The 18,613-nt window shown below is 32.2% G+C and overlaps 1 protein-coding gene across 1 annotated transcript in view; it reads left to right on the forward strand.

Moving 5' to 3' along the window:
• The window catches only part of LOC143070978 (uncharacterized), a 29,602-nt gene that overhangs the window by 7,195 nt on the left and 3,794 nt on the right, over nt 1-18,613 (forward strand). Inside the window, exons 5-6 of the mRNA XM_076245075.1 lie at nt 13,356-13,520; nt 14,965-15,216. Coding sequence (XP_076101190.1) covers nt 13,356-13,520; nt 14,965-15,216 — 417 coding nt within the window. The remainder of the gene's footprint in view (nt 1-13,355; nt 13,521-14,964; nt 15,217-18,613) is intronic.

The raw sequence follows: 18,613 nt of genomic DNA on the forward strand, positions 1-18,613 counted from the left end.
ACCCCACACATTAAATTTCTTAGTGCCTGCAGCTTGGTATAATAATATTCAAATATACAGCTTAAATTAGTCTTCAATTACACATAGTATCCAATAATATTTAATGTAGGACTGATAAAATCTGGGACATAATGTGAAAGTCCCTCTCCCAGAACTTGTGAAGGTGTGGTATGGCCTTGCCCACAGATATTTCATTGCATTTTAATATTTACTGATTTTAGGAACCTCTTTTCCATTAACTTTTTTAATTTACTGCTTACTGTACATCATCCCATAACATAAGTAACCAGATTTCCCTGCCTTTTTTCATTTCCACTTGAATTGGTATACATTAAATTTACTGATAGTCATAACATATTTTGTTTTAAAAATATAATTTAAAAATATAATTTTTAATTGTATAATCTAGTTTGATTCTGTTTATATTATTTCAATTTTTAATTATTTTTATGTGACTTGTTTTAAAATGTAAAATATGCCACGTAAGAAAAACTGTGATATTGTACATGAAGGTAGACAATCAGGACCATGGGTTTACTGTCGGTTACATGAAAGAACAGACCGATATATCCATCTGGTGCAAAAAAAGGAAAGTGCTCTTGAATTTTACACTTTTGTAAAACAAATATACCTTATTGAGGATGAAGGGTGCATTTGCAGAAAATGTGAACTGAAATTAATTTGAAGCTATGATCAACAAAAGCTAAATCAAGATATCTAGGATGAAGCTACTCCAGTAAAACAACAGTGTCTTCCACATGAATGTCCTCCAAGTAAGAAGAAGGCATTGTGCTATCTTGCAAAACACAACTTGTGTAACTCAGATGAAAAACTTATAACAACCTCTGTTGAAATTGGACCATTCGAAACTTGCTTATATGTAACATTTGACAAGAAATATCTCCAACCTGGTAATGAGCAAGTAACACTGGATATTTGTCACATTCACTATATGTACTTTAAAAATTATGCTGCAAGATCAAACTGCTGTATATGTGAAAGAAGCACAACAAAATTAAAAAGGGTCAATGTAGAGGACCGGCTACAGTTATTTAAGGTATATTTGAAAGAGGAGTTACAACACGAAACACCTGATGAAGATGGAAAACCTATTGTATGTCTTTCATGCTACAAAGCTTTCAACAATTACACAAAGTTCGATGAACAGGAAAAATCTAGAGCCAAAACAGATATGTATTTGACCGACTGTCTCTCTAGTATTGAAATCATGGAGTGTAATACACGCATCATTGATACATACTGCTATCTAAATATATTGAAATATGTGGTCAGCAGTTTCGTATTATATAAACCACTGTTATTATCAAAAGTATACAATGTTTATGCATCAGAGGTGGACAGAGCAGTTAAGGACTTCAATTTAGTTGTTAATGATGACCGCCTTAGAATTGTACAGCATAGTGCTGGGACAAGCTCTTGTTTTACATGTTGCACAAAGCAAAAAACAAGGAAGAATGATTTATAGGCTTGGAACTAACTTGATTCAGTGTTCACATTCCACTATTTCTGACCACCATTAAGAGAGTGATGAGCTTAACAATAAGATTAGTGCTCTGGAGAAAAAAGTAAACAGTAACATAGCATCAATCCTTAAATACAATGGAATGCCTGGATAATACTGCCAGACTCATGAAAACTCATGTAAAGCTTTATGTTCAAGACGCTATCAAGACAAAACTACCAGACATTCACTGCTTTGATTTATTTAAGGAAATCAAGAAAATAAATCCCACATTATGGAACTTCATCTATGTATTAACATCAAATGAGGGAGACAGAGTTATTTTTCATGGAATAAGCATTATATGCCAGAGGATATGCAACAAAAATGTAGGCTTTTTCCTAGACTTTACATTGCCAGTTGTATCTTTCATGCCAACAGCTCACATTTTGTTCAGCCACTTCATCTACTAGCATCTGATATATTAGATAAGTACAGTAATTCCTCATCGGTCTCTTGACTATAAATTCCAGACTTGGTGCCGGAATTTCAAAGGACACATTAAAGAGGATTATTACAAACAGAGTTATGCAACTAAATAGAGATAATACCATCAGTTCGGAAAGTTTCGCTTTAGCTTCTTTCGATAATCTTGACAAAAATCAAAGCTATGCATTAGTAGGATCTGGAAAAGGCAAGTCAGGTTTTCATGGTACAACTATTCAGGCTGTGATACCTAATTAGCAAAGTGAAAAGAACGAAAATCTAGATATTGCATCGCCTGAACATATTGAAAAAATAGATCACAGAAAACGAATTGAAATGTCTAGCAATAGAGCCTTACCATCATACATAATCAAATCCTTGAAAGAACCCAACAACTTAATTGGTGAACCATCTAAGCTTTAAAACTGGTGGATTTTCATGAATCTGAAGTTGAAATACATCAATGGAATACATTTCAGAGTATGTTGATATCCTATGGCTTTGTAAAGGATCATGTAAAGGAAAAGCACATTATCATACCAGGTCTAAAAACATATCTATCATATTCTCAAAAGACAGCCGAAGCTTCAACGTTTCATTCAATTGCAGTACTTGATGATCCCGCCGATTCCAAGGAGACAGTTGTCAAAACACTAAATATTTTGCATGATCGGTTTCAGATTGGAAATAAATACAGTACCTAGTTGTTGTTGATGATGGCAAGTCATATGATCATCTCATTAAACTGAAAGCGGAATATGGGTGTGTCTTAGGCTGGGTTTTACCATATCCAGGAGATTGGCATATTTTGAAAAACATCTTACCAATATTCATCAAGATTTTTCTATGATGCGGGATTGAAAGAATTAGCAGGAATTTACCATCATGGTGCTACGCTGAAAGTGTTTACAGAGTGTACAAAGTTTAGTGTTACCCACAGATTCTTTTGTCATGTATGGGAGGCAATGCTCAGATGCCAAATAGATGCATACAAAAATCAGGAGACAGTAATGGATTGGCGTAAAGAATTAGACATTGTGTTGAATACTGTGTTGAGGTCTTGTGATCATACACCTGACACAAGTGAAAAGTGTGCCGGAGATATGTTAGATTGTGAGATTTGGAAAAGTTTATTACAAGAGAAATCAAAACTTGAAAGCTTGCTTGATGGTGTGTGCACTAATTTTGATCAATGGAGGGTCCATAATTGTACAGCCAGTGCTACATTTCAGTTCTGGGACACATTTGTCCACACAGATTTTATGGCTTATCTGGGATTATACACTGGAATTAGAAGCAGAAACTGGAATCTAAGGAATGTTTCGCTTAAAAAACTGGCATGCTTATTTTATGTATTTGACAGACACAACTACCTCCGTATGATTCCTTACCACTTAGCTGATCTTCAGACTTTTCCACAATCCGTTCTAGACCATTTTGAGGCAGGATGTTTTTCCGTTTCCATCACTGGAAAAAAATATTACTGTGTTGCGTTGGATGAGGCTCATGAAATGGAAATTAATCTAAAAACCAAGCAGGCAATAAATTCATTTAGCCCATCTCTGGCTACACTAACACATTACTTGCCACATAGAGCTGAAACATTGCACAATATTAAAACCCAGTTGTGTATAGAAAAAAGTGATTCACAATACCGGGAGACCAACAAGCCATTCATTGAAACCGAAGAACTTACTATCAGGCAGTATTTGAGTGAACTTAACACCACATCATTATTTCAGGAGAATTCAGAGTGTCCACTTGTACACATTTTCCAAAAAACAGTGGCAACAACAGATCAGTCTAACAGCATGTTAAATTATAGGGAGTATGGGAACACAGACATGCAAAAGTATATAACATGCTTTCTTATTAAATCCACTGAATTATCTGCTAAACAGATGCATGGAAGAATGCGAATGAATTTAAAAACCTTTGCGCCAATGAAAATTAGTATGCATAAACAGAAAAAGGAAATCAAAGACAACCAAACAGTGATTTCTTGCCTTCGCAAACAGATTGCATTTTCGAAGCACACTCAGAAACCAGTGACAGACTTGGATAAGTTTATTTCGCTTCCAAGAGCAATAAGTGATGCCTCAGGCCAACCTGTAAAAGGTACAAAATCAAATGCGTTGAAAGTAATCAAATAAACCTATGAAGCTGCTTTTCTGTCGTCACTTCCAGTCATTGATGAATCTGTTCAAAGTAATGTAATTCTTGAAGGAATGTTTCTGATTTTACCGCCTTATTCTATGTGTATATTTCTCAAAGCACAGGACAGCATTTCAACCAGCAATTTCAGTAAAGGAAATGTATGACAAAATCATATGTGAAAGTGCTTTAGATAAGCATGTTACTCTTGTTAAAGATTTCCGTGAGAGGATGTGGGAGCGTGTAATGTTAGAAGTCGAAATGATTCCCAATGCAGAGGCGTTGAAAATGCATTTGCTAAGATGTTGCTGGGTAATGCAATACTGGAAACAAGGAAACACCAACTTTATGTCACTGCCAGATTTGAATAGTTATGGATGGAATATATCAGATGGAGGAATTACAGTTGTGTGGGACACTGAAATAATTTAAAAACAGTAAATGATACCATACAGTGGTATACCAAGGGATGTTCCTGTAAAAGTGGTTGTACAACATTAAGATGTAGTTGTAAAAAATCTGCAAACAAGTACTGTTCACCAGGGTAAGTGTGTAAACTGCGTTAACTTGCCAACAAATCTGAACCAAGCTGTTGATGATCCAGATTCTGATTTAGAAGACAGTGAACAAGAAGAAGACATTTCCTATGAATCTGATTCAGAAACAGATATTAATGAGTTTGCAGCAGATACATCTGGAAATTCATCAACTGCTTACAAAAACTACTGGGACACTTTTGAGAAATACATTTTTGCAGTACCTACAGATTAATGTAAAATCCCATATATATACATGAAATAACTGCATACTCCCAGGGACTTCCCTTTAATTTCATTTGATTTGTTCTATTGTCCCATACTAGAATATATATGGTTTAGGGGTGGGGATCTGAACCGTTTACAAGATACTAGCACTTTCTCAAATTGAACAGGGTTGGGTGACCCCCAGGGACTTCCCTTTAATTTCATTTGATTTGTTTTATTGTTCCATACAAGAATATATATGGTTTAGGGGTGGGGATCTGAACCGTTTACAAGTTAATAGCACTTTCTCAAATTGAAAGGGGTGGGGAGGACCCCTAGGGACTTCCCTTTAATTTCATTTGGTTTGTTATATCGTCCCATACAAGAATATATATGGTTTAGGGGTGGGGATCTGGACTGTTTACAAGATAATAGCATATTATCAAATTGAAGGGGGTGGGGAGGACCCTCAGGGACTTCCCTTTAATTTCATTTGGTTTGTTATATCGTCCCATACAAGAATATATATAGTTTAGGGGTGGGGATCTGAACCGTTTACAAGTTAATAGCACTTTCTAAAATTGAAGGGGGTGGGGGCGACCCCCAGGGACTTCCCTTTAATTTCATTTGGTTTGTGATATCGTCCCATACAAGAATATATATGGTTTAGGGGTGTGAATCTGGACTGTTTACAAGATAATAGCATATTATCAAATTGAAGGGGGTTGGAAGGACCCCCAGGGACTCACCCTTTATCTCATGTTATGTGTTTTATTGTCCTATAATCATTTCTGCAGACTGCGTGTGTCTATCACTAACAGTTTTCAAGTTATATTCATTTGAAAATTTTAGAAAAAAAAATCCCATAGGTTTCTATAGTAAACCCCTCCCCTCTTTCTGTCCCCCAAAATACCCCTTAATAGACCCCAATGCACAAACGATAGATTGATGACTCACCTAGATATATTAGTCTAACATTCTATGAAATCCTAAGAAAATCTGACAGGCGGTTTTTCTTCAAAGTTTCATTGTGATTTATGAATAATAAATTATGAAAATGAGTGTCTTGTTAAGATGAAATAATTGGTCTTATAATATGCATAAAATCAAAGAAAATAGATTATTTTCTAAATGTCTTCCTATGAACCTAATACCTAAGATTATATTCATCTTAAATAGGAGTATATTAACTATTTCTTAATTATTCCCCTCTCCTCCCCTCCCCCCCCAAAAAAAAGGGAATACAACACCCAAATTCAATTTGTCAGCAAATCCGCCCCTAAAAATTTAAGACCAAATTCCCTTTAAATAAATCTCTATTTCAGTTTCTGAATATGTAAGTGGGCCCCGTTGTAAAACTCAGATGAAATAGAATTATTGGTACTTAAACCATAAAATAAAACCAAATGAAATTGATATTGCCATCAAACTGTAAAATTCCTAATATTATTATATCAAATATATTTTTATTGAAATACTCTTATGAGAGATCAATTTTGTTTTCTCCTTTGAAACCCCCCATTACAAGTCCAAGTCTAAGTTGGCCTCTTGTTACCAGGAATTCATTTGTCCTTTAATATCATTTTAAACAGAAAAGAATGAATAGTTTAAATTTTCCTGTTAATCTCCTGTATTTAAAAACACAATCATTATATAATTAGACAACAACAGATATTTTATTTTTAATCCCCTTAAGAGCCTTATGAAATATAAATGATAAAGTAAAAGCAAGTTATTTAATTCTAAAATATAAAGTGAAATTTTTGTTCTTATTTCACCTACTTAGATTTTGAGTTTGGGCAAATATTATGTTTGGACCACCACCCCTATTTCCTTAAAATGGTTGGCGGCCCCTTTTTGGGGGGACATATGGTAACAGGTTAGAACTCTCCCCCCACAAAAAAAAACCTGGATGAGTTCCCTTAACATTAGTTTATGTATTAGATAAGGCCGCAACAAATGATTTATGATTTTTACACCCATGGACAATATTAATTACCCCACATATCCTGTTAATTAATTCACACATAGAAATGTAGATTGGTCATAATGAACATCAATAAAAGGGTAGAATTCAGTTGCTGAAAAGGTGTAGTTAGACCATGTTTCAATATTCATTATATCTACCTCAATTTGGCTCAAACATGACAATGCATGACATGAAGGATAAAAGTTAAAATCATTTAAGTGGTATATGTTATTGAGATATCAACCAAACATCACAATATGAGGCACTTTTATAAGAAAATTTTCTCTATTTGAACGCTTCCATGTTTTCTTAGAGAAGAAAAAAAAACAATTCAGGTTTTCACATTATTTTAAACCATTTATATGCTCATTTCTTTAAGTCAATATAACTATTATAGGTTACCAAACATAGAAAGCATAGTTCTTTTAGTTGACATAAAGTTGGATGTGGGTGCAAAGCTAGTTGTTAGATATATTAGCTACCTTTTAATACCTTAATATACTGAAATACATCCCCACTCCCTGACCAAACTTGCCATTCAAGGTTATTGTAACAACTATTGATCAGTTTAACTATAGTCTTGTTTCAAAACAAATGTGATACCAATGTTTATATATGTATATGTATTTGACAAAGTAGCAGATGTTGCCATGTGTTTTTGATATGTCTGATATGAAATGCAGTTGAACATGAGTCGGGTTATTTAGAGTACCATAAAATTGTTCACACCAGTTCAAAGTGTCCTTCATGACATAATGATTAGTTGTCCATAGGGTTGATCGTGTTACCGTTTAGGATGTCAAAAGGAGTTAGTACAGATTTCTCAAAATTTTATGTTTACTTAATATAAGTTAAAACCACAATGGCATCATGATATGTTGTACATTTGAATGTTTGTCAGCTGTGGTGTTTTTAATTTCTAAAGTCAACACTTCTTGGCCAGACTTTTGTACAATAACTGCTTCAAAGACATGTTCATTTAAATATTTATGAATAATGAATAAACTGCTGTTCCAAATGTAATTCATGTTGACACAGTTTTGTTTTGAGAAGCAATTCTTTACAAGACTGTGATACATATTGTACCTATTCAATGTATAAAATTGTGTATAGCACCGACAATTGATCTCGTTCTTGGTTCTACCACACATACTCAGGCATAAAATGTTAGTCACTGACTGTGACATGCATTGTTCAGTATCAAAGATTGTATATTTGTTCCACAGTTATGTGAATTTTACTCCTTGAAAATGTAGTAAATAATCTTTAGCCATTCATTAAAACCAAACAGAATTCATGTTATAATGATTTTAACTATTTTGGGTTTTCCTGTTATGCTCAAGTATTAGATGATAGTAACTAAGAATTTAGAACATGATTTCTAGAGAAAAAAAAATGTCTATGCAAGTCAGATGTGAAAATATCTTTCTTTTTAATTATCTTAAATTACATGACAATAAATACTTTTTGAAAAGCGTGTTTAAAATCAAAATAAACTGTGTAGATGTACATATGTGTTACCATTTTACAATTAAGAACAGAAGATGTGTAAAAAAAATTAAGGATGCTACATGTATAAAGACCTTCACGATCTAGGCAATGTGTGGTAGTGAAAAACATACATATTTTTTTACTTCTCCTTGTTGAAATTCACCAATTAATATGTGCTTGATAAAATTTCTTTTTACCATATTACAGCCTGTAATAGTTCACCACATTTCCCATGTCATTGGAATAGAATATTTCATTTTTAGTGTCTTCTTGTATGTGTGGTAAAGTGGCTTGACTATTTCCAATGCCAGGTTCCCTGGGCGAGATTATTGAAGCTGAATAGGTTATTTCTTTTTCTTGGTGGCATTTATACAAATTTAATTACTTTTGATTTTGTTTAATTGTTTTATTTTGTTTATTATGTTATTTTTCTATTAAGTTTGCAATATTATTTTATCTTCTGTTCTATTGTTGCATAAAAAAATCTGGGTCCAAAACAATTTTAATAATTTAAAATCAATATTCATTAACATTCATAATTAATGATTGTTTGCAGGGAACCTATATATTAGTAAGTTTACCTCTCTTGAATGTCTTAAAGGTTATTAAATTGATTTGATAGTCGGTGGAGGTGATACTAATGCTATGTTTGTTATTTCAGATTCTCCTTTATAGTGTTATATAATATCAACATTAGGTATTGGTTTAATTTTTCAATGTATCTCATGCCAACTTTTTTTTTTACAATAACTATCTTTACTTATTAAAATAAGAAATTGTTGAGACAATTTTCAACATAGAACCATGAACAATGCAGTTTTGAATGTTAAATAACTTAATTCCACAACAAACAACAAATTATTGAGGTTTATGGAAATTAGCAAGACCACTTTCATTGATAAAGCCCACTAACATATTATTTCTGTACAAATTGTTAAGATGACAGTAATTAGATATTTCTTTGGAATATTTCTAACTGGTTTTATTAGTAAATTGGCTTGAGAAAAAAAAGTGTAAAGTGTAAGTATGTCAGTATTATAAGTAGTTAATTTGTTAATTTGTTATGTTTTTTGTTTGATAACCCCTTTCTGGCTTTGCTGGTAGTTAATTTTTTATTTGTTAAAGCCAGGAGTAGAACTCTGTGTACCATTTAAATATTAAATCGTGTTTCAGGAAAAGGGATTTTAATTTTAAATATGCAAAATTATTTAAATTAGCTTGATACTTTAAAAGTTTAATCATAAGTCATATAGCTGTAGCTAAGTTTATCAAAATTATCAGACAGCTATTCTGTTTCATTTTAATTAATACTGATTCAGATTTAAATTGGTTTAATAAAGAATTTGGGAAAACAAATTACTTCAAATGTTTCTGGCTTAATTTTAACTGGCATATTATTCAATAAATTATAAATTTATTCTAGTCTTACATTATTACCATCAAAAAATTATTTAAAATGTACAAATTAAAAATTTGGAAAGGAAACATTTAAGATATAAAGTTTTCAATTTCCAAACAAAAATATGATTAGCATGTACTTATAGTTTTTAAGATTATTTGGCTTTTTTCTAAAACACAATCCAAGTCATTAAAAAAAAAGAAATATGAAATGAAATAAATTTTTTATATAATTTTTTTTTTACATCTACATAAATGAAATGTATTTATAATGAAGTATTATTTTACACAAACACAAAGCTCAATTTTAATGAACAAAATTCATTTAGTGCACTACAGTTAAATTTAAAAATAAATGTAAAATGTATGAATTAATAACAAAAGGTGTTTTTTTGGTGGTTCAGTAACACGAGTTCTGCTCATGATTCAGTTCAAAGGACACTTGTATTTTTTATTCAAAAAATTGAAGAAAAAAAATAGAAACATCTTTGTGTCCTTATATATATATAAAGTTTTCAAAAGAAAATCATTGAAAAATTGTATCTTTATTAAAGTTAAATGTGTTTCTGTCATTTGCACTGGATTGCTAGAGGGCCTCTTGACATTGTAATTATGCTCAAATTAAATACATTTCTGATCTTCAGGTACATTATAAAAACAGTTAAGAAAGATTTTTATTTCATGGTAAAATCTAATTATAACTCAGAAATCAAATAATTCAACACAATTCTTTTTCTAATAAAAATTAAAAAAATATTTAAAAATTGTGATGTGAATAGTATCTGTAAACCAGAATTGTATTTAACATTAGCATTAGAAATGTCATGAGTGTATCCACCAATAAAACCGGTGGACGTGTTTAAATCAAATTAAAGCTATCACTTCTGTTCAGTATTTTCACTTAACCACAAAGTCTAACTGCCCAGGCTTGTAAATACCTTCTGTACAAGCCTGGCAACACAATCCCACTAAATATTCATCCTCATGCTTATAGGCAGTAGGCAGTAATATTTTTAGGAAAACAAATATAGAATGAATAATTTTCCTAGTTCAATGCTTGTACAATGTAGATAAGCAAGAAATAAGTGATTTAAAATATGTGTTACTAGAAAAATTAACATTAAAGACATATTTGTTATGTTATTATTTTTGAAATTCCAGAAGGACCACATTTAGATGTAAATAATTTTGAATATTTACAAGAATTTATTGTATGCTCAAACTTGTCAAAAGTATTTATTGAAGCAAAGACAAAATTATTTGAAAGGGAATAATTTTTTTCTGACTACCAGATATATTTGAGAAGAATATATAGCATTATACTATTGGTTTATTAGTTTTTACTTATTAAATGATAAAACAAGTTCTTGTTTAGGTGGGTGATATAAGGAGGGAAATTAATAAAATTTATTTTAGTATTTTTAGGAATTGATTTGGAGATATTATTTTTAAAGAAAAACACACTTTTCTAAAAAAATAAATGATATTATTTTTTTATTTTATTCTTTGTACATTCATATAAATGGGAGACTTGTCTTGGATGAGAGTTGTCAATTGCATAGCCAGATCTAGGGGAGGGGGTAAACATCGGTTGATTATATAGCGAATCACTTCAGCATGACGACTTTTTTTTGAGTTCAGTCAGCGGGTACCCCCTTATGAAAAGTTCTTGATCCGCCACTGAATTTATAAAAAATATGGAAAACATAATAAATTATTTAACAGAAGGCAAATTATTTGTGAATAAAAGATATTACTGGACGTGTTTCAATCGGAAACATACTGTATCATGTATGCTGTATCATCAATGTTCAGATCAAACGTGCCCTCAACTAAACTTATCGCTATTTCCATGTTACTTTAGGAACTTTTAACTTCTTATAAAGATTTATGATGTTATCTTTTGAAATTTATGTTAAGAGTCGTGATTCGCATCACGAAAATTAAGGCAAGAATAATGTCCTTGTCATTTCCTGTCGCCGCCCTTTCTTTGTTTATGTTTGGCATGTGGTTTAAATCGAGTAAATCCCCTTTGATCGTTCAATTTTTGGGCTTGTTGAATCGACACAATGCCGTTTTACCTGGCGAGTTTTTCTATCAATAGGCATTTTCTGTTCATAAAATCAGGAGGTATCATTCATATAAAGGAAATCCCGTTACCATTCCGTTTTGTATTACAATTTACATTTTTTTTTTAAGTGTGAACTTCAACCATCAAATTTGCAAGAAAGTCTTGAGTATTAACTCTTTAAATATGAACACAGTGACAGTCTGAAACCTTCCGTATCAAATGATATATGTAGTTAATTTTGGGAGAAACTTAAAATGTATTTTCGCTGACGTTTTCGTAACGGCATTGCCGTTTTTAAAAAAAGCCATTTTTTTAATCCAAAATCACGTGACTATAATAATAAAATCGACGCCATTATGGGATTTGCTGTCCGGCTGTTTCCGTAACGTTATTGCATGGCATTCCGGTAATACTCGGCAAATTCCGGAAAATACACCTCAGTGCTACGTTTTCAGTGAAAAACATTACAAAGTAGTGTACAAAACGGCTAGAGGTATAGGGAGAGGGTTGAGATCTCATAAACATGTTTAACCCCGCCGCAATTTTGAGCCTGACCCAAGTCACGAGCCTCTGGCCTTTGTTAGTCTTGTATGATTTTTAATTTTTAGTTTCTTGTGTATAATTCGGAGTTTAGTATGACGTCCATTATCCCTGTACTAGTATACATATTTTGTAAGGGGTCAGCTGAAGGACGCCTACGGGTGCGGGAGTTTCTCGCTAAATTGAAGACCCCTTAGTGGCCTTTGGCTGTTGTCTGCTCTATGGTCGGGTTGTTGTCGTTCGGTCCTTTCTCAATTTTACAAAACAATTATTTGCATACTGGAAAATATATTGTGTAAATAAATAGATAATAATAATAATAAAAAATATATTAAATAAACGCATTTTTTGCAAGTTTCACACATGATTTAGAAAGTTTCTTTCAAAAAGTTGACTTTTCCAAATAGTGTTCATTATGTATATTGTTGAATTATTTCTTTTGTCGATTCGTCCATATTAAAATATTTTTCTTCTCTGTTGAGGCTTATGATAGAAAGATTTCACATTGAATGTACTAAATCTTGGGTCCGACGTCAGTGAACTTTTCAATCTTTGAACTTCTATTTTGTAACCACGTAAAAGGATCATTTTAATGAATCTGTTATTTTTCTACATTGTTGAAGCATATGATAAAACGATCATAACATTTCAATTTTCATATATCATGCATTATCAGCCCTCTATCAATATCAGTCCTCGAACCATGCGGCTCTTGGGCGGATATTGAACCTAGGGCTGATAATACATGCGATATGAACAATGCCATGTAATAGTCTGATATTATTGAATAACTTGGGTAGAATGTAGTAGATGTATAAAATATAAGTTCCAATTCGAAACTTAGATGTACTAGTATCTCATTTGATACATTTCTTGAATCCCCTTTCTTTTAAAAACAGTTGAACGACCTTTTTTTATTCGAGTCTTATGTAGACGAAACACGCATCAGGCGTACCCTGATTATAAGCCTGGTATATTTGATGAGTTTTTTTGGCATCATATAATACATTAAATGTCTACACAAATTTAACACTTTTTCAGGTAATGACAAGCTCCATACTTTGACATCCCAAGCAAATTATGAACTCTTGATAAGAATGAAAACTTTTGAAAATGAAAATGGATATGCTAGATATAGCGACTTCAAAGTGGGTGATGTGGCCTCCAAATTTAAATTACAATTGTCAACATTTACAGGAAATGTAGGTGAGTCATAGATTTGTCTACGTGATGGTTACAATGGGATTTATATTTATTTTTACGTATTGCTCTATAGTTTACCAAAGTTCAAATATGTTCTTTTTTATGACGTTGCAAAATTTCAATTAATACGAAGAAGGAGATGTGTTGGTAAATGCAAATGCGACAGACCCCTCGACTAAAAAAAACCCAAAACAAAACCAGATACTATTATTTCTTTTCAAGCGTTTTATGCAATTTGGAAAATAACTACTAACAACTAAAATAACGAGGTCCAAATTGATAGCCGGCGAAAACACGATGAAGGCAATAAAACCCACGATCTAACACTCACACAAAATTTAGAAAATATCAAAATATATCAGTATAACGACATGATCAGATGACAATACTTATACTAAAATCCGGGTTAAAAATAAGAGGTAGGTACTTTAGTTAAGTCATGGACCTGTGTTTTCTAGTGTTTACTGAAAATAACGTTTTGTATACTGATTTAAAACGGTTTAATGTATATTGGATACTTATTGTTTATTGAATGATTCAGAAAGGTGGCAAACGATTGTATAAAAGGCAGATTGATAGTTACTGCCATTTAAAGTAAAGTGTAAACGGGCCATGTTTTTGTCGCACAGCGAACAAATTCACATTATTATAATTATAAAACATATGAAACTATATGTCAAACCCATTGATACATATCTTTTTAGTTGGCCATTTCTATTTGTTTCATTGCTCAATTGTTCAGAAATAAGCACAAATCACAACAGGATATCAAATTAACCAAAAAACAGTGTCTGGTAATATTCTATACATTCCCAATCGAAAGACTGGTATCTGAGATTATGTGTTTTCTATAGAAAGAATTCGAATATAAAACACAAACCTGCTGTATTATCCAATTTTGAAAGTGAACAATTGTACAATTATTAAAGGATTCACTTTGATAACTGTTTAATATGAAATAAGGAGATTTGTTATGATTGCAATTGAGACAACTATCAACCAGAAACCAACTCACTATAACAAAAATTTGAAAAGAACTTGGCTCATTAGACAGATACAAAGCACAAAACAACTAACAAAAACACTCACAGCTACTGTATGCTAGTTCAAAGCCAATAACAACTAATGCAAATTGATTTGCCTAAGGTACAAGATCAATCAGTTCACATTTTAGTGTATAGACGTTAATTATACAAACAGTCTAGGAAAAGATGAAATTGTACAATGCCATAATATAAGTATCGACAGAATGGAGAACCGTAATTGTTAATAACTGTAGAGCAATACATATTACGTAATGTTTAAATTTATTGTTAACAAAATCAATATAAGTACCGATAAAAACAATATTCAAAGATCTAATTACAATATTCAATGATAATATTATTTTAAGGACCGATAAGCTTAGACGAATCTTATCTAAATGTACATTGAATTCTGTTTACAGGAGACTCCCTTATAGACTCTCATAATGCTATGAAATTTAGTACAAAAGACCAGGATAACGATGTTTATAATGAAGGAAGTTGTGCTGTAGATTATAAAGGCGCTTGGTGGTACGCTCAGTGTCATGCTTCTAACTTGAATGGACTTTACCATGCTGGAGATCATACATCCTATGCTGACGGGGTGAATTGGCTTGCATGGAAAGGCTACAAATACTCAATGAAGGAGACAACAATGATGATACGGCAATTGCACTAAATCAATTGTTTTTAAATAGAATAAGGAAAAGTTAAAACTGTTGTTTTTGGGTACATGTTAACACAATTTGTTCTAGGAAAATGTTCGCCGAAGCGTCTTGGGTGAATGAAAAGGAAAGATCAGTTATGCTCAGTTATGCTTAAGTATACATGTTACCTCAATAATTTGCATGCAGAAATGCAAGTCCAGATCCGGAATAGGTCTTGTTGATGTAGAGCAATCTGTAAAATTGAACCTTATCATATACAAGCGATTGTATATTGACATGATCATCATGAATTTGGTAATTTGTGTACACATACTTTTGTTATCATTTATTGACACCTACTCCAGAAGTCAGGAATATGACAGTTATGTGCATTCGTTTGATGTGTTTTATCTTTTGATTTTGCCATTTGATTTGGGACTTTCCGTTTTGAATTTTCCTCGGATTTCAGTATTTTTGTGATTATCATCAATTATCCAAATATGCTTCATTTTTGGGCCTTTAAAGAATACTGTTCGGTTTCAGCTAAGGGTTCGTGTTAAAGGCCGTACTTTTACCTTGAATGGTTTACTGTACAAATTGTTGCTTAGATGGAGAGTTTTCTCATTGACACTCATATCACATCTTCTTATATCTACTCACGACAGCATGTTTAAATACTTAAGTCTTGGATGAAGTCGACATATTAAAGGCTTGATAGGTTATAACATGACATGCTGCATCCTATATTGTGTATATTTCACATGTGTCCGGTTTGCTATAATATTTGCAAACATTTGTTTTTAATATTTTAAGCAGTGTTACTAATCGTTTTAAAGAATTTCTACAACAAGGGCATCAGGCTTCATATATAATTCCGTGAAAATGGTAACTTTCTAATGATGGTCCTAAAAATTTAAATGAATTCTAGCATATTTAAATTACTGTCGATATCAATTCCATTGTCTAGTGGGAACTTTATGAAACCTAAAGTGTTTTACGACGGAGGACACATGCGGAGCCGGATCTGCTTACCTTTACGGAGCACCCGAGATCACCCCGTGGGGTTCGTTTTGCTGTTGTACCCCTGTTTGTGAAATGTGTACCTATTGTGTTCTTTTTTTCACACAGTATTGTCAACATAAGGGAATTTAATGCGACTGTCATTCAAATGAGAGGTTTATCGGTTTAAAACCAGATTCAATCCACCATGTTTTACATCAGAAAATGCCTGTACCAAGTCAGAAATATGACAGTTGTTGTCCATTCGTTTGATGTGTTTTATCTTTTGATTTTGCCATTTGATTAAGGACTTTTCGTTTTGAATTTTCCTCGGGGTTCAGTACTTTTGTGACTTTACTTTTCACAGCTGGGGATTTATTTTTTTTTTAATTTTCGTTTTCTTAGTATCAAGTATCCCTGAGCTAGCATTTGAAGTTGCGAGCACAACGTGAAACTGCTAATATAATGTGCCTTTGTGTTTCTTTGTTCTGGTAACTAATCATCATGATGTAAGCTGCACTATGTACGTTTTTATTGTTGTGGTGCGGTGGTTCTTATTGACGTCAATAATTCACCTTTTGAGGATTAACTCCCGTGTTGTACACTCAAAACCAACACATAATATTCCCTAGAAACTAGAAGATAAGAATTAGCATTACAGAAAACCTTCTTCACTTTTACACTTTTTTTACTTTTGAAAAAATGGTGGGTTGCACCTAGTTTTGTGGCATGCCAAACCTCCCGCTTTAATGTCAGTGTTAATTTTAACATTAAAATGACAACATTACACGACAGGGTTAAAATAAATAAACAGATACATTGGAGAAAATATAGGACAGAGAAACAATTAAACGAATAATAGCCATCAAATGGTAACAGGTTAACAAATATTTTTTTTGTGCTACGTCCACATAAAACTATGCTCAGATGTAAAAAGGCCTGCTGTATGGATATGAGTAGCGTTTTGTTTTTTAATACTAGTAATATTTGAATGCTGTCAATGGAAACAGAAAGTAAACCTACTCTAAAATTTCGTGTTTTAACTTGCCTACAAAGTAGAAAGACGCACTTCAGATATTACTCCTCATGCACAAACGATCTATAAATGTATATCGTCGAAATAAAATATGAAATAGGAACATAGAAAATGTGTCGATAATGATTTGGAATTCAATCAAACAAATAAGTCATAAACTAATTAAATCTGACCATTATGCGCAATGTTGAAATATACTTTATTAAAAACATAAAAAAAAATTGATGTACAGTGTTCAAACATTTTGGATCCCAAAACTTATATCTATAGAACTGTTTTTTATATTGAACATCTGTTGATGGTGTACAATCATTATATTTAGAAATCGAAATAATTTAAAACAGGGAAATAATGCATATTCAATGAACCGTGAATATTAGTTTAACACTTATTTGGTATTTCCATATGGAAAAATATTGGATAATTCCTGGTTTGATATGTTGCTCAACCGTTCACTTTAATATATGAAAGTCCAATAAAACTCCATTATATTGACAAAAATGTGTGATCAAAATAAATTATAGGTATATTGATCCAAATATCCACCCGTTTATAGTATGGATCACATTTCCGACCTTACATTGATTACGTGTTACGTGTACAATGTTTCGAGTTCTTTCGGAATTATATTCCAGGTAACTCTCTTCAGAGGTCGTCCGTTTTGTTTTTTATTCACTTATATGACAGTCCAATAAGACTCCATTATATTGACAACAATGTGTGAGCAAAATAAACACACATAATAGGTGTCTCTTGTGGACAGTTGTCATTGGCAATCATACCACATCTTCTTTTTAATATAATGGTAAAAATTGGGGTACAGTTGTCAACATTATGGTATAATCTTAATTACAATTTTAAACAAAAAACTATGTAAACAAAGAAAAGACAAAATGGAATGTAGACACCTATAGACAAACCACACATGCAAAAACGAAAGAATACAAACAATTACCACAGCACAATAACGCAATTGCGTGATGTAAAATACCGAGCAACGTCAATTTCATCAAATTCAACAAAGCACAAGTTATGCATATTAAATTGTGCATAACATTTGAAATATTTGTGATTTTTAAATATTTCTATTACATTGATCCAAATTGTCAAGTGAGCTGATCTCATCACTTGACGTCCCGCGTCGTCGTCATCTATTAACTTTTACAAAAATCTTCTCTAAACTACTTTGCAAAATAGAACCGAATTTGGCAACAACCATCCGTTACACGTTAAGTTAATAATGTGTCCGATGATTCAGCCTGCCAACTAAAATGGCCAACATGTCCAAAATAGATCCTAGGGGTAAAATTTTATCAATTATTTTGAAAATCACTAAAAAGAGAAAATCTTACACCCCAAACACATTCTGAAAGTTGAGCTCTTCCTATA

This window comes from Mytilus galloprovincialis, chromosome 4, assembly GCF_965363235.1.
Source record: "Mytilus galloprovincialis chromosome 4, xbMytGall1.hap1.1, whole genome shotgun sequence".
Lineage (NCBI taxonomy): Eukaryota > Metazoa > Mollusca > Bivalvia > Mytilida > Mytilidae > Mytilus > Mytilus galloprovincialis.